The sequence below is a fragment of the Zea mays genome, chromosome 10 (genome assembly GCF_902167145.1).
Source record: "Zea mays cultivar B73 chromosome 10, Zm-B73-REFERENCE-NAM-5.0, whole genome shotgun sequence".
In the NCBI taxonomy this organism is placed as follows: Eukaryota; Viridiplantae; Streptophyta; class Magnoliopsida; order Poales; family Poaceae; genus Zea; species Zea mays.
In genome coordinates this window covers 80,590,256-80,608,067 of record NC_050105.1, presented here as the reverse complement: position 1 = coordinate 80,608,067, position 17,812 = coordinate 80,590,256, and the positions used below count along the sequence as shown (strand labels likewise).

The 17,812-nt window shown below is 55.0% G+C and overlaps 1 protein-coding gene across 1 annotated transcript in view; it reads right to left on the bottom strand.

Moving 5' to 3' along the window:
* The window catches only part of LOC118473515 (serine/threonine-protein phosphatase 7 long form homolog), an 81,635-nt gene extending 65,552 nt beyond the window's left edge, over positions 1-16,083 (bottom strand). The window contains exons 1-3 of the mRNA XM_035963253.1: positions 16,049-16,083; positions 15,748-15,956; positions 15,422-15,665 (exon numbers count right to left, since the gene is read on the bottom strand). Of these exons, the coding sequence (XP_035819146.1) occupies positions 15,422-15,665; positions 15,748-15,956; positions 16,049-16,051 (456 nt within the window). The 5' untranslated portion in view covers positions 16,052-16,083. The remainder of the gene's footprint in view (positions 1-15,421; positions 15,666-15,747; positions 15,957-16,048) is intronic.
* Positions 16,084-17,812: the final 1,729 nt, after the last annotated feature.

The window sequence follows — 17,812 nt, the reverse complement described above, 5'->3', positions numbered from 1 at the left end:
TTGGTGCCTCCAGCTGATGGAGAAGCCCTCTTGGTCTACGTCGCCGCGACCACTCAGGTGGTTAGCGCCGCGATTGTGGTCGAGAGGCAAGAAGAGGGGCATGCATTGCCCGTTCAGAGGCCAGTTTACTTCGTCAGCGAGGTACTGTCCGAGACCAAGATCCGCTACCCACAAGTTCAGAAGCTGTTGTATGCAGTGATCCTGACGAGGCGGAAGTTGCGACACTACTTCGAGTCTCATCCAATAACTGTGGTGTCATCCTTCCCCCTGGGGGAGATCATCCAGTGCCGAGAGGCCTCGGGCAGGATTGCAAAGTGGGTGGTAGAAATCATGGGCGAGACAATCTCGTTCGCCCCTCGGAAGGCCATCAAGTCCCAGGTATTGGCGGACTTCATAGCCGAATGGGTCGACACCCAGCTGCCGACGGCTCCGATCCAACCGGAGCTCTGGACCATGTTTTTCGACGGGTCGCTGATGAAGACGGGAGCCGGCGCGGGCCTGCTCTTCATCTCGCCCCTCGGGAAACACCTACGCTATGTGCTACGCCTCCATTTCCCGGCGTCCAACAATGTGGCTGAGTACGAGGCTCTGGTCAACGGGTTGCGGATCGCCATCGAGCTAGGGGTCAGGCGCCTCGACGCCCGCGGCGACTCGCAGCTCGTCATCGACCAAGTCATGAAGAACTCCCACTGCTGCGACCCGAAGATGGAGGCCTACTGCGATGAGGTTCGGCGCCTGGAAGACAAGTTCTACGGGCTCGAGCTTAACCACATCGCTCGGCGTTACAACAAGACGGCGGACGAGCTGGCAAAAATAGCCTCGGGGCGAACAACGGTTCCCCCGGACGTCTTCTCCCGGGATCTGCATCAACCCTCCGTCAAGATCGACGACTCGCCCAAGCCTGAGGCGCCCTCGGTCCAGCCCGAGGTACCCTCGGCACAGCCCGAGGCACCCTTAGCTCAGCCCGAGGCGCCCTCGGTTCAGCCCGAGGTACCCTCGGCCTCCGAGGGCGAGGCACTGCACGTCGAGGAGGAGCGGAGCGGGGCCACGCCTGATCGAAATTGGCAGACCCCGTACCTGCAATATCTCCGCCAAGGAGAGCTACCCCTCGACCGAGCCGAGGCTCGGCGTGTAGCGCGACGCGCCAAGTCGTTCGTCTTGCTGGGCGATGAGAAGGAGCTCTACCACCGCAGCCCCTCGGGCATCCTCCAGCGATGCATCTCCATCACCGAAGGTCAGGAACTCCTGCAAGAGATACACTCGGGGGCTTGCGGCCATCACGCAGCGCCTCGAGCCCTTGTCGAGAATGCCTTCCGGCAAGGCTTCTACTGGCCAACGGCGGTGGCTGACGCCACTAGAATTGTCCGCACCTTCGAAGGGTGCCAATTCTATGCGAAGCAGACCCACCTGCCCGCTCAGGCTCTGCAGACGATACCCATCACCTGGCCCTTTGCTGTGTGGGGTCTGGACCTCGTCGGTCCCTTGCAGAAGGCGCCCGGGGGCTACACGCACCTGCTGGTCGCCATCGACAAATTCTCCAAGTGGATCGAGGTCCGACCTCTGAACAGCATCAGGTCCGAGCAGGCGGTGGCGTTCTTCACCAACATGATCCATCGCTTCGGAGTCCCAAACTCCATCATCACCGACAATGGTACCCAGTTCACCGGCAGAAAATTCTTGGACTTCTACGAGGATCACCACATCCGGGTGGACTGGGCCGCCGTGGCTCATCCCATGTCGAATGGACAAGTAGAGCATGCCAACGGCACGATTCTACAAGGGCTCAAGCCTCAGATTTACAACGACCTCAACAAGTTTGGCAAGCGATGGATGAAGGAACTCCCCTCGGTGGTCTGGAGCCTGAGGACAACGCCGAGCCGAGCCATGGGTTTCACGCCGTTCTTCCTGGTCTACGGGGCCGAGGCCGTCTTGCCCACTGACCTGGAATACGGCTCACCGAGGACGAGGGCCTACAGCGATCAAAGCAACCAAGTTAGCCGAGAAGATTCGCTGGACCAGCTGGAAGAAGCTCGGGACAAGGCCTTACTACACTCGGCGCGGTACCAGCAGTCCCTGCGACGCTACCACGCCCGAGGGGTCTGGCCCCGAGACCTCCAGGTGGGCGACCTGGTGCTTCGGCGGCGGCAAGACGCCCGAGGGAGGCACAAGCTCACGCCCCCCTGGGAGGGGCCATTCGTCATCGCCAAAGTTCTGAAGCCCGGAACGTACAAGCTGGCCAACAGTCAAGGCGAGGTCTACGGCAACGCTTGAAATATCCAACAGCTACGTCGCTTCTACCCTTAAGATATTTTCAAGTTGTTCATATACCTCGCACCCACGCAAAGTTTAGTCATCAAGGAAGGGTCGGCCTCGCCTCGGCAAAGCCCGACCCTCCCTCGGGGGCTAAAAGGGGGGGAACCCCCTCTGCGTTGAAATTTTCCTCGAAAAAAGATCTCTTCCGCCAGAATGTCTTTCGTGCTTTCTGACTACTTCGAAAAGTGGATCCTGAAAACGACGAAGTACACGTAAGCAGCCAAGGCTGACCGAGTCGAGGGACTCCTACGCCTCCGGGATACGGATACCTCACTCATCACCTTCTGCGATAAGTAACTCGCGTTCGGATAAAGTGATTCCGCGGACCGAACAAGTCTTTACGTTCGGAAGCTCTTCTGCCGAAGCGATCCTTCGAGCCTTCTCGACTGAGTCGGTGACAGGGCCTCATGGACGGGTGAAAGTACGCGTAAGCGGCAAGGCCGACCGAGCCGAGGGACTCCCACGCCTCCGGGATACAGATACCTCACTCATCACCTTCCGCGAGAAGCAACTCTCGCTCGCACAAACATCCCTGTTACCGACAAAAAAGTCCAGATACTCGAAACAAGAGGAAGAGAGACGCAGCTTTACAACGCAGCAAGGGTGTGTGTTCTGGCCTCGGCGGCCGCGGAAGGCGCACGCTACAAGACCATCTGGTCCTGCAGGCTCGGGTCCTGACGCTGGAAGGGGGCAGCGGCACCCTCGGCATCGACGACAACTTCGGCGAGGTTCGACCTAGCCTCGGACGGCGACGCGGTCCGAAGACCTCCACTCCGAAGGACGACGTCATCACCACGCCCGGGCCATCGCCGCCAGGACCTTCTCTGGGAATCCGGCCCGAGCAGGCGGCTCGGCCGGTCACCTCTAGGGCCTCGGCCGACCATCTTCCAAGGGCGCCAGCCCGACCAGAGGCCTCGGCTGGTCAACTCCGGCGTCGGTCCCGCTAACGGACAACCCGGCTAGGCTCCGGCCAATCAGGTTTTCATTTTCGAGCCAACTCTGCCTCTGTTCATGCTGATATCGCTACCCCTGTCCTCGGCTCGTCGAAGAGCGGCCAAGGGGTCCCTTTAACTAAGCTAGAGGAGCCTCGGACAACAAGGCCGACCGAGCCGAGGGACTCCTACGCCTCCGGGATACGGATACCTCACTCGTCACCTTGACACGGGGCGACTCATGCTTGGTGAAGCGGTTCAGATAATCAACAGGCGAGTCTTAGTGCTCGAAAATGAGGAAAAAACACGGCTCCGTGCCAAAATTACATACATGTTCAGGCCTCGACAGCCATAATGAACAAAAACACTAGCATTCAAAGTGCCATTACAAACGGAACTCCGGTTCCGTCCCCGCGGGTACGAACAACCCCACAAGATTGGGGAAACCGTGGAGCGATCGCGGGCCGACGGGCGACCCGCCGCCGCCCGATCCGGCAACAGCGACAACCACCCTCGCCCCGGGCGACGAAGCAGCTTCAGCAGCGGCTTCGGGGTAGGTGCTACGGCAGAAGAACTCTCACCCGCCGAGGACGAGAGCCAGCCATTCAGGCCGGGAGACGGAGACCCAGGGCTACTGGCGGAGTTGGCAATCTCATCGGTAGAGAAGCCATCTCCGGCTGCCGACGCCTCGAAGCGCACCGGCAGGTCTTCGCCCTAGCCAGAACCGCCCAGAGCGTGGGCGCCGCCCTCGCGGTGCGCGGCGCAACCGTCGTCCGGACGGAGGGCGTAGTGTTGCGCCCTGGCTGAGTGACGGCGGCCCACCTATCCCGGCATGGCTGGAGGAAGTCTCCGCGAAGCTAGAGGATGCCATTCTCCCCCAGACGCCAGGGGAAGAAAAGGGTAACCGACCCACGCGGAGGCAGCCCCCCGACTCGCCTCATCCTCCATCTTGGCCTGGGTGACGAAAATCCTTGAGGCTGAGGGAGGGGCAGAGGCCGCAGCCCGGCTCGCTTGCCCCCACCATCAAGCTGGAGGTCACCATCTTGGGTGACCGCCGGTGGAGGGGCGCAGCCGGGCTGCATGATGAAAATCCTTGAAGCCGAACGATGGCTGAAAGGTACCAACTCCCACGGAGTTGCGTTCCTCCAACGATGAGGCGAAAAGATGGCGGGTATCCCCCATTCGAGGGCTTGGAAGGTGGAGAGACGCGATGCATAAGGAAGCGAGAAGACATGGTCGCCTTCCGAAAGGGGTCGCCCTCCTTTTAAAGGCAACTCTCCCTACTTGCGCCCCCAACCGTCACGGGCTGAGTCTTCTCCAACATGCTCCAAGGCCCTCCCCTGCGGCGCGGGGGCTGGGTCCCGCATGACATGCAAACCGGCTCGGAGCAGAAGAAGCCAAACCGCCGCGCGCGGTGCACTCAACCGCCCAGCGGTTACAAGTGACCCTCCACTTTTGCCCAGACCAACGGGCGAGAGAGGCGGGCAGCCATGCAGGCGGCATGCAACCGCGCCAAGTGGGCGCGCTTCTCCGACTCCCAATGCACCCAGCCTGGAGGCCCAGGCACACGCGTCACGCAACCGGCGCGCCGGATGCTGCATGCAAGCAATTGCACTGCCACTTGCGCCACCACCGCGCCTCTTCGGTTGCGGAACCAATACCACGACTCGAGGCGACCCAGCGCACGACCCAGCAGCGCCAGCCTGGCGCGACGGTCAATGCGGCCGAAAGTGGGCCGGCAGTAATGACGATGGCAGGCGGGCGGGAGCAGCGGTCACGTCGTCAGCCAAGCTCACGTCCCATCCAGGGGCAGCAAGAGAAGCCCCTCTCACGGCGTGAAGACGACGCGCCCGTGATCCGTTCCTCGAACGGCTCGCGCACGCGCGACGACCGCCCCGCCAACCACTCGCCCCGTCGCATTAACTCCGCGGCGGGACAGGCGGCGCTTCTGGCAGGAGATGCGGGCGACGCTTCGCCTTCGCCGTAATAACCGCGCCAAAAAAGGTACGCCGCGTCGTTCGATTTCGTACCCTTTTTCCGTTTTTTCCTCTTTCTCTATCTCTTGCAACAGGGACCGGGAAAGGGGGATACCCCGAAAAGGATCCTTCCCCGTGAAGGAACCGGGCTCCGAGCCCCCCTACTGATCAGAGGTTCGAAGGCTGCCCCCCGAAGGGTTCAACAGCCGCCTCAGATCACGTGGGCCCTACACCCACTACTGGTCAGAGGTTCGAAGGCTGGCCCCCCGAAGGGTTCCACGGCCGCCTCAGGCTACTCGGGCTCCGCGCCCATTACTGATCAGGGGTTCGAAGGCTGGCCCCCGAAGGGTTCACAGCCGCCTCAGATGCCGAGCGAGGGATGACCAGGGGTACGTTCGATACATAACCAAGGCTCGGGCTGCGCTCCCGAGGTACCCTAGGACATTTCCGAGACCAGCGGGAGCGATCTTGTAACGGAATCCCAACAGAGGGAGGCATCGAGCCCTCGGACCCCGTCGCCAGGGGATCGGGTCCGGCAGATCACCCGTAGGTACTTTTGGGCGTGCCTCTGGGCCCCTAGCCGACCCCTAACGAACGGGGCACGGACGTCCACTCGGATTACCCGCTTGCAGCTCACCGGAGACACCATGTTCGGCGCCCATCGAGGGTAACATGGCGCTTTCCCCCCCTCCTCCTTGCGGAAAGACGACGCAGGGGCGTATGTAAAAAAGCCGAGTCTGTCCCTGATCGTCCTCTCGCCCTGTGCGGAGGCTCGGGGGCTGCTCTCGCAAACCCGGCTCCGGCCGAACCGTTGACAGCGTCAACATACCAGCCCGAGAACTTGGGTCCCGACCGTGCACCCAGGCTACGGCCAGTTCGCATGAGGGAACAACCAGACCAGCTGAAGCATTACGCAAGGCATTAAGACCTCGGAGGAGTGAAACCACTCCTCCGAGGCCTCGGGGGCTACACCCGGCGGGTGCGCTCGCGCGCACCCACCGGAACAAAATGCAACCGAGAAAGGCTGGTCCCCTTGCAAAAAAGTGCGACGAAAGCCTCCAAGCGAGTGCTAACACTCCCTTCGAGGCTCGGGGGCTACTGTCGGGGACCATAATTAGGGGTACCCTCAAGACGCCTAATTCTCAGCTGGTAACCCCCATCAGCATAAAGCTGCAAAGGCCTGATGGGTGCGATTAAGTCAGGGATCAGTCCGTACGAGCGACTCGATCGTGCCTCGCCCGAGCCTAGCCTCGGACAAGGGCAGCCGACCCCGGAGGATTTCCGTCTCGCCCGAGGCCCCCCTCCAACGGCGGACACATCTCCAGCTCGCCCGAGGCCCTGCCTTCGCTAAGAAGCAACCCTGACTAAATCGCCGCACCGACCGACCGAACCGCAGGAGCATTTAACGCAAAGGTGGCCTGACACCTTTATCCTGACGCGCGCCCCCCGGCAGAGCCGAAGTGATCGCCGTCACTTCGCCGCTCCACTGACCGGCCTGACAGAAGGACAGCGCCGCCTGCGCCACTCCGACTGCAGTGCCACTTGACAGAGTGAGACTAACAGGCAGTCAGGCCCTGCCAAAGGCACCACAGGAAGCTCCGCTCTGCCCGACCCAGGGCTCGGACTCGGGCTGAGTCCCGAAAGACGGCGAACTCCGCTCCGCCCGACCCAGGGCTCGGACTCGGGCTGAGTCCCGAAAGACGGCGAACTCCGCTCCGCCCGACCCAGGGCTCGGACTTGGGCTAAGTCCCGGAAGACGGCGAACTCCGCTCCGCCCGGCCCAGGGCTCGGACTCGGGCTAGGTCCCGGAAGACGGCGAACTCCGCTCCGCCCGACCCAGGGCTCGGACTCGGGCTAGGTCCCGGAAGACGGCGAACTCCGCTCCGCCCGACCCAGGGCTCGGACTCGGGCTACGTCCCGGAAGACGGCGAACTCCGCTCCGCCCGACCCAGGGCTCGGACTCGGGCTCGGCCCCAGAAGACGACGAACACCGCTTCGCCCAACCCCAGGGCTCGGACTCCGCCCTGGCCTCTGCCGAACGACCTCCGCCTCGCCCGACCCAGGGGCTCAGAATCGGCCTCGGCCATGGAAGACAGACTCGACCTCGGCTTCGGAGGAGCCTCCACGTCGCCCAACCTAGGGCGCAGGCCAGCCACGTCAACAGGAAGCGCCATCATCACCCTACCCCGAGCCGACTCAGGCCGCAGAGAACAAGACCGGTGTCCCATCTGGCTAGCTCCGCCAGATAGGCAATGATGGCGCCCCGCAAGCCCTGTGACGATGGCGGCTCTCAGCTCTCTTACGGAAGCAGGAGGACGTCAGCAAGGACTCAACCGCTCCGACAGTTGTCCCTCCGCCAGGCTCCGTTGCTCCTCCGACAGCCACGACATCACACCAGCTGGGCGCCAAGATCTCTCCGGCTGCCACATCGGCATGTACTTAGGGCACTAGCTCTCCCCCGCTAGACACGTAGCACTCCGCTACACCCCCATTGTACACCTAGATCCTCTCCTTACGCCTATAAAAGGAAGGACCAGGGCCCTCTTAGAGAAGGTTGGCCGCGCGGGGACGAGGACGGGACAGGCGCTCTCTTGGGGCCGCTCGCTTCCCTCACCCGCGTGGACGCTTGTAACCCCCTACTGCAAGCGCACCCGACCTGGGCGCGGGACGAACACGAAGGCCGCGGGATTTCCACCTCTCTCACGCCCGTCTCCGGCCACCTCGCTTCCCCCCTTCGCGCTCGCCCACGCGCTCGACCCATCTGGGCTGGGGCACGCAGCGACATTCACTCGTCGGCTTAGGGACCCCCCGGTCTCGAAACGCCGACACTTTTGGACTCGCTTTTATTTCTAACGCTAACCCCGGCTTGTAGTGGTGCTTAAAGTTTATAAATTTCAGATTTGCCTATTCACTTCCCCTATCTAGGCGACTTTCAATGATCACTCGAAAGGCGAAAGGACAAAGTGGCATCCGACCCTTCATCAGTCCCCGAGGGGAGATACTCTCCCCCCTAGGGCTCGGAGGCTACTATCAGGGATAAGATCCATGGTCCCTTAGGCCCATTGGTCAGCGAGCGCGCTCGGGGAAAGCCACTGAAAAATAGGGCCCGTCGATCAGCTGGAGGAGACAAGTAGCGTCTACCCTGGAGGAACTCGCCCCCAGACAATCCCCACGACACCGAGCCTGGGGTTAGGGCGTGGTGGAGTCTAACAGGGGGGCCGAGCGTGCTGAAGGAAAACCACTCGAGTGGATCCCTCGCTAGGCCCAATACCGACCCATCATAAGTGACCGGTCACATTACCTGCGCCTGTCACCGAGCCACAACGGAGGTGTCGGTCTACGTCCCACTTGTAGCCTACAAGCCCTTAGAACCATAGAGCATTTATGGCCCACACACCCCTGACATGCGACACACTCATGACCTACCGAGACTAGGTTTGAGTGCGCATACCTCTGGCAGGGCACAACGTGATGAACTACATCGAGCCCCAAGCTACGAAGGACAGGGGTCGGCATGGACCAAATGATAGCGCTCGGGCCCCACACTGCCCGCGTCGTCCACCATAAAGAATACGAGACAACCAAACAACCCCGGGAGCCACGAACACGTGGGGCCTTACCCCATGGTAGAACGCCCGATTTTATCATCGCCCAATGGCTCCTTCTTGAGGAAGCCACCGCTGGCTGACCCCCTATTTGGCCTATAAAAGGAGGACGACCCGACTTTGGACCTCCCATTTTGGATTCCCACGAACACACGAGGACATCATAGGATCCTAGAAGTCATGGACGGACCCTAGACAAGGAGACGCCCCGAAGGACCGAGGAACAGGAGGACCTAGAAGCTGGAGCCCCATCGCCAAGCCAAGACTTCGCTAGGGACTCCACTCTGTAACCACCTCTACCATGATAAGAGCCTTGGGAGCCTCTCCTCTCTCTTGCCTGCTTGTAAACCCTACTACGAGATTTGATCATCAATGGTGCCGGTAGCGCAAGCCACCGATGACTGAAAATAAGGACGTTCTGCTCGAACCAGTATAAATCTTGCGTCCACTGCGCACACCATCCAGATCCTGGAACTCACACAACAAATTTACTTGTCAGAGCGAGGCTTGAAACACCGACAAACTTGTACCCCGATTTGATCATCTTCTGCCTAAGAGGGCACAATGCCACGAGGCGTTCCCCCGCTGGACGCTTGCATGGGTCCATGAAAGTTCGCGAAGAAACCACTCTACAACAAAAAGAGGATAAGGCAAGACGAGGCTGCCTAATGGAGGGATCATCTATAAAAACACAGGGCGTAACCAAGAGATGAGTCGGCACCAAACACATGACACGACCAGTCGAATGACCAGAAACATGATGACCAGCACAAAAGGGACAAGGCGACGCCCAACCCAGGATAAGCCCCTGAGGGAGATACTCCCACCCTCAGGGCTCGGGGCTTCTGTCGAGGATAAGATCACCGGTTCCTGAGGCCCATCGGTCAACGAGCGCACTAGGGAAAAGTCTCTGGCAACTGGGGCTCGTCGGTTAGCTGGAGGAGAAAGGAAACGTCTACCCTGGAAGCACCCCGCCCTTGGACAAACCCCACGGCACAAAGCCCGGGGTCGGGCGTGGCGGAACTAGACAGGGGGCCAGATGGACCGAAAGGAAATCACTCGAGTGGATCCCTCGCCTAGCCCAAGACCGTCCCACCATAAGTGATCAACTGCATTAACTGTGTCTAGCACCGAGCCACGATAGAGGCGCCGGTCCGCCTCCCACTCCTGGCCTACGAGCCCCTCAAGCTACAACGCACTAATGACCTGCACATCTCTAGCTTACGGCGCACTCATAGTGTCGGGACTAGGCCTGAGTGCACATTTCGCTTGCACGACACAACAGGACAAGTCACGTCAAGCCCCAGGCTACAGAGGCCAGGGGTCGGCGTAGCTCGAATGATGGTGCTCGGGCCCCACACGACCAATGTCATCCGCTGTAAAGAACACGAGACAATCAAACGGCCCTAGGGCCCACGAGTGCCCGTGGCTTCACCCAGTGCTAGAACGCTCCTTGGCATATAAAAGGAGGAAGCCACCGACGGCTGACCCCCTCCTTGGCCTATAAAAGAAGGAGGTCGGTCCTCGCACAAAGAGGAGGAATGACCTGGAGGACGGACGCACGAGAAGACGCCTAGATGGACACCCAGAGGTAAAGACGACGGACCGACGAGAGGAAGGATGACGCACCGTGAGGACCCAGAGACCGGAGCCCTGCCGTCAAGCCAAGACTTAGTTAGGACTCTACTCTGTATCCTTTGGCTCCACCTCCTCCACCACAAAAGACTTGGGAGCCTCTCATCCCTCTCTCGTCCGCTTGTAACCCCTACTACGAGCATTGATCAGCAATGGTGCCGGTAGCGCAAACCGCCGATGACTGCATGTAGGGACGTTCTGCCCGAACCAGCATAAAATTTGTGCCCACTGCGCACACCGTCCCGAGCCCGAAACATGCACACAAAAAATTACTTATCGGAGCGAGGTTCGAAACATCGCAGATGTGTTCAGCTAAAGAGAGGCTATACTCAACCATATTCATTACAACAACTTGCTAAGGAGTTGTAGCTTCAGGATTAGCAGAGTTGTTGATCAATTCTCAAATACTGCATTATTATATACAGATGATGTTTGGCAAGCTAGCTAATCTCTGTTTTTAAAACTGAAGTATTATAAATACAGTAGTTGTTTTAAGGTATTCTGACCTTAGGTCTCGACCTCAGTTTTCAAATTTGTAGTATTGAATTCCTTTGGAATTCTTGCATTCCTTTGGATGTTTTGATACTAGTTATAAGTATTCAATATAGTATAATTAATAATAATAATAATAATAATAATAATAATAATAATAATAATTACACACATGAGGACTACACGGTAAGATGACTCTATTAAGCTTAACTACACCAAGATTTGCTCACGTGATGCTACATAAAACATTTGTTAATTATGGATTAATTGACCTTAATAGTCTTTTTCTCGTCGTTTAGTATTTATCTGTGTAATTAGTTTTTTTAATTGGACTATATTTGTAACTGACACTTAAACATCGGATATAACATGTAATAAACTTTAGCTATAACAACCAAACTCCATCTAATAACTGTAGTTCGGAGAAATTTTGAGTGTCACCCTTTTGCACCCTTTGCTAGTAGCAGTAGCACTCGAACCATTTATGTGAGGCGGGAGAAATACTACTACCACAGCCACAGCCAATTGTTTGATTTTGATGAATAATGGTTGTACACATCTCGCATATATAGAGAGAGAGAGTATACCATGCAGACCCCTCAAACTTGTGGCGGTGGCGCGCCGCCCGGCGCAAGACGTTAGACGTAGACACGCGTGCCACAGAGGATCCGTGCGGGTGCCGTGCCGGCTCGCGCGGCCCAGCTTTCTCCGGGACAGTTCGAAGCGGGGCCCACGGACATCGACGTGGACTGGCGACGCGGGCCCATCTTCCTGCACCACCGCGGGAACTCGGGAAGCGGCGGCCTTGTCCGGGCTGTGGGTCGGCACCCGTGTGGGCCCTGGGCCGAGCTGTGTCCTGCGCCCGCGCGCGGCGGGCGTGAGTGACGCGGCGACCGGGGGTAGCGAGTGGCAACGGGCAAGCAAGCGGATGACCCGCACGGCACGCGAGGGATAATTCCAGTGGATGGCGGGAGCGGGAAGGGAATATTCGGAGAGCTGCTTCGCCGCCCCGTCGGGTGGGTGGCCATGGATAATGGATTTTCGATCCTCCTTCCCATTCTACCCCTGCCCTGTCGCCGTTTATACCGGCGTTGCGCCCGAATTTTTTGTATTTTAGCCCTTAAACAGAAGTAAATTTACGTTTAGACCTAAAAAAATTTTAAATGCAGTTTTGGACCCTTAGCTCGGCGCCATAGCCTGTGGCGCCGAGCTAACACAGCTCGGCGCCACAGCCTATGGCGCCGAGCTGTGACGTGGCCGCAACGGCTAGCTGCGTCCAGGGCTGACCTGGCGCTGACGTGGCGGCGGCGCGGCCTCGTAGCTCGGCGCCACAGATCTTGGCGCCGAGCTACGAATTCCTATAAAAACGCCCGCGCGGCTGGCCGAGAGCAGCTCATTTCATCCCATTTCCAAACTTCGTAAAAATTTCCTGGATTCAAAGATTTGAGTTGGTTCACTCCGTAGACCAAGGTATGATTTCGAACTGATTCGTTTTGTATATTAGGTTTTTAGTTGAATAATTTGTATACACCTATTATATTATCATTTCGATTATTAGTCTGTGTAAACTTATTATAAAGCATAATAGGTACAAGTGATAATTATAATCGTTTATTAGATGAAAGACATGTACCGAGAGGCGTTGTGGCAGAAGAGAGGTCGTCCTCGGGAGTTATATCCGGACGTATCTAGTAAGGATGCTCCTGTTCCTCCTGAACTCCCCGTGCCTAACTGTGACTGTGGCAGACTGGCTTGGGTACATCAATCACAACATCCAGACACGGCTGCTCGCTGCTACTATCTTTGTGGCACTTTGGACGTACGTAGCTTATGACTTATCACTTAATTTTGTTCGCATTCATTTTTTTGTAGATATGTAATAGTGCATCTTTCCATTATTTTAGGGACATCAGAAGTGTTTCTTTTTCCAGTGGATCGATGGTCCTGATAAATTTGACCCTCGATATCTTCTTTTCGTTAATTGGTTGAGTGGAAAGACAAGTCATGAGCGTTTTAAGCGTTGGGTACCTCCTCCCCCGAATCCTCCACCAATGACGGATGAGGAGAAGGAGGTAGCAACAGAAAGACGGATGGACTCACCGCCTCGATGCGATTGTGGAGACCGTGCTGTCATCGACGAAGACTATGACAAGCAGTTCTGTTGTCCGAACATTGATTATGTGAGCCCATTGATACGCTAAATGTATAAACTAGTTTTTTTTACAATAAATTACTAATTTTTTCTCTTGCAGCCATACGGGTGGCGTAAGTGTCGTTTCAGAGAGTGGTTGTATGGTCCTTTGTCCCATTGGCCAGAGCCAGAGGTAAAGGAAAAGAGATACATGGGGTGGGCGGCAGAAGAGGTGAAATTTGATCCAGTACTCTGCAAATGTGGTATTGAAGCTAAGTATGGATTAGTTCCTTCGGAGCTTGGCGTTGGATATTTTTGTGGACATATGGTCGATTACGATGAGGTTGGTATTTTTTTTGCACCAGATGTAATGTTATAGCGGTACTTACTATATTTTTGTAGGAGACGAGGAAATGCAGTTGGGAGAGTTACGACGACAAAGGAGAGGTGATGCGCACAATAGAGTCCAAGAGAATAATGGGACAGAAGATGCGTTGTGGATCTCAGCTCGTCGATTCGTACATTAACGATCGCATACGCGACATGCGTAGGGAAGCAAAATCTGCCTTTTATGATAGCCCGAAGCGTGCAGAGTATAGGAGGTTGAAGGCGGCAGATGAGAAGAGAGCACAGGATGCAAGGGAATGGGAAGCGGCTCAAGCCGAGAAACAGATGTTGGATAATCTTGCTGATCGCCTCAAGGGAAGTAAGTGAGATAAATGATATTATAATTATGTTAGTACAATTTATTTGTCCTAACTTTGCTAACTTAATTTTCTCATTATATTTGCAGAGATTGGAAGCGGCGTAAACTATTTGGCCGATGAGGCGCATGCGAGATATGTTCAGGATAAAATGGCAACGGTTGAGCTGATGGAGGAGGAGGACGACGACACATCTAGATTGAGTGAGCTTATCGCCCTCGCAGAGGCAGGATTACATTAAGAAGAGGAGGACGACATGTCAAGGTTGAGTGAGCTCATAGCACTAGCTGAGGCTGGATTACGTGCTCAAGAGGAAGAGGATGAGTTTATGTCACAGGCCGCCGCAGAGGTAGAGGCAGCTTATTACAAGAAGAAGTCTGATGAGGCTGAGGCTGAGGATGAGCTATTCTCACAAGCTGCAGATGAAGCAGAAGCCAATTATTACAAAAGAACTGGTGACAAGTGTGATGCAGGACAATGCAGCAAGTGGAATGAGGTTGTTGTTGAGGATTGCGCGACGGATGACTCCGAAGATGAGTTACTCATAGATTGTGATTCAGACTGAAGAATTGTAGCCTATTATGTAGTATTTACGTATCAAAAATAATTTAGAACTCTAAAGATGCGTTACTTATTGCTTATTATGTTTTTTACAGTTCACAAAAAAATTTTGCAAGAGTTCCCCTTGTTTTATTAACAACCACAGTTCAAATAATCACATATTATAAGACATATAAGCATTTCAACATATAATACATCACAAAATAACATCGAATATAAAAACATCCACAGAACATAGTTCTTCATATAATGTCCACAAACAAAGTCCAAAATACAAGTTCCCCAACACATAGTCCAAAACACATAACATAGTTCATATTACAACGTCTCCAGCATTAGTCCAAATCACACAGTCCATATCACAAAAGTATTCATTTCCTCCTAGTCTTACCCTTGCCCTTGGCCCCAAGAGCGTCGGTGCCTGGAGTGTAAGGGTCTCGTGGACGCCTTCTACGTGGTGTCAGCTGTGATGGCTGAGTTGTAGGAGCATCCTGCAACTGAGACGGTCCAATCTCCACCTGACCTGCGGCGCCAGCGCCAGCGCCAGCGTCGTCGTCGTCGTCATCGTCGTCGTCGTCGTCGTCCTGGGCCACGTTCTCAAACGTGTCCCGCGTCGATCTCGACGAGCTGAGTCCTGCTGTAGATGGTCCAACTGCACAAATGGGAGGCTGAACGTCCTGCTGCATACGAGGCACAGGCAGCTGCACGTCAACGCCTGCTAGAGACCGGCATCCACACCGAGCCGCTGCTCGACGAAGACGACGTGATACCCTCTGTAATCGAAATGTTAGTTAAAGACATATGTTACAACATACAAATAAACAAGTTTTCTGTTAGACATTGATACTCACTGATAGTAACGATAGCGTAGTAGTATCTGAAGTTCTCTGTGAGATACGCTCGAGTTCAACAACAGATACGAGCATAGAGTTTCCCTATCACAAGTTAAGACATTAGGATGCTCAAAACTAGACATATCCCATTGAATTGAAATCTCTAATTTTAGTAAAGAAATAGTTACCACTCTATCAAGGATTGGAGCAGCCTCAATTTGGGACCCGTGCCGAGCAGCTATGTCGAAAGATGTGTCTTCGTCGTCTGACGATTCTTGCTCGGCGTAGTCTGCAGCTGTCCACTGTCCCTTCAGCTTGCACCTAGTCACACCAGAATACCAAATCAAATACCTCCGGAAGTTGTAGTTTGTGTTCGCCTGGTCATTCTCATAGTTAAGATCCCCCTGCTGTTCCCATTCATCAATGTAATCACGATGGTGCGTCTCGAAGTCCGTGACCTTCTTCTGTCTCTGTCTGTCGAACCTGCAAAAGGTAGAACCATATATTAGCGACTAACTGATATTTCAATTATTAGTTAGAATAACAAGTGCATGTAGTAACTCACTTATGAAGTTCTATTGAAGTCGAGAATGGCTCCACCGGAAACTCCTGGCGCAATCCGAACTGTCGAGCAACTCTGTGGGGCAAGTGGTACTCAACAGCATAAAAACAAATTAGGGGACACCTCATGAGGTAGATGTCCTCGTCTATTGAGCACATGCTGCTCAACTGTATGCTGGCGAAATATGGATCAAGATACGGTTGCCAAGTCACCTGCAAAAGTTTTAGAAAGCCCATGTAAGCACGCTGGTGTCGTGTGATAAAAGTAGAAAGGACATGTAAAAAGAAAAAAGGAGACAACTCACCATCGAAGGAGTAAGAGCGTCGAGCTCGTTTGAGTACTCCACGTAAGCACGCTGGTGTCGTGCGAATGGCTCCTCGACCTGGTCCCAGCGGTAAGCAGCCGTGGGCTTAAGCCGATGTCCGGCTACCACGAACCACTCACGAGGAGGAAACTCTCTGGGTCGCCCGACGGGTATGTGTGCCCACATCCACAGCTGTAGTAGGTAGACACATCCACCTAAGCTGGCGGTCCTCGACGAACGACGACAAGCCTCGCAAAGTTGCCTGTACAGGAAGGCCAACACTGCTGAAGCCCAGCTGTAACCTCCGGTCGTATCCCAGTCAGTCAGGCAGGGCAGAAACATCCATGAAGCGCTGTCGCCTGTCGCGTCTGGGAAAAGAACTGAACCAAAGAGATGGAGAATCCAAGCTCGACAATGGTATCCAACCGTCTGCTCATCTGCACCAGGTGGACACTGCCCAAAGCTCTGCCTAAGCCAGGTCAGTGGGACTCCGGTGTTGTGGCTACCTCGTAGCTCATCCGGAAGCAGTCTCCCAAGAAAGGCCTCCACCCTCTGCCTCCAACCGCCTGGTGATGCCTGACCGGTCACTGGACGACCCATAATGCTGAGACCAAGAATCTTCTGGCAATCTTCAAGCGTCACGGTCATCTCACCGCAGGGAAGGTGGAAAGTGTGAGTCTCTGGCCGCCACCTATTGGAAGACAAAAGAATACAAAATCATTAGTATGCAAAGTAGATTTGATAATTGTAAATATTAAACAACTAGAGAAGTCTTTACCTGTCGACCAGAGCCGTCAACGCCGCTGGGTTGAAAGTGGGCAGCCCACGGCGGACCTGGTACGATAAGACGTCCAAGCCAGCCCTCTGTAGGAGAGGAGTGTACCTCTCATCGTACCTCATCTCCTCCAGAAACCGGTCGTGGGTCCGGACCCGCAGAACGGGCAACACCTAGCAATCAAAAGAATTTTCATTAGTCAAATATAGGTCGCACATATTAATTCGAAAATTTAATTTATGTACAAAATGTTACCTCTCCCTCTGCGGTGAGACGGCCCCTGTGGTGCTCGTCGTAGTGAGGGTCCAGCAAGTGGAACTGCGCCATCCTGCAAATTAAGATATCAACATATTAGAATAAAATTTGTGTATAAAAAAATCGACATATTAGAATAAAATTTGTGAATAAAAAAATATATCACACCTGACTAAGTGTCCAAATGCATGTACGTGAGTTGTGGCCAAGTCTACCGCATTTTCCGCATTCATTCTGCTCTGGGTCCACGAGAAAGGGAGACGCTCGTCCTCTCCTACTGCGACCGGAAACCTGATCCATAACCATGTTGCACCGGCTCCTTTTCCTACTACCACGTTTGTCCCATCGATGCGCTGGATCAGCAACGTATACCGGACCGGTGTACGGTGGCCATTGTGACTCATCAAGAAATGGCTCAAAACGAGGGCTCCAGGTACGTACTAAGCTCTCTACACTGAACTCAGAAGGTATTCTGCTCTCAAATGCAAAGTTACGATGACGTGCGGCCGCAACATAATGAGAACATGGAAAATGGTATTGTCTAGGTTTACCACATCCACACCAGAATGCATCAAGTAACACGACATGTGTCCTCGAAGGTCGCACCTCACCGTCGGAAGTTATGCCGCCTAGTGTTGTTACCTCGTATTTACCCAGCTCCTCATCAAAGCATTGTACCTCATGTCTATGGGCACGTTCCTTTGCATTATTAAGGTGTGATGTTGGTTTAGGTG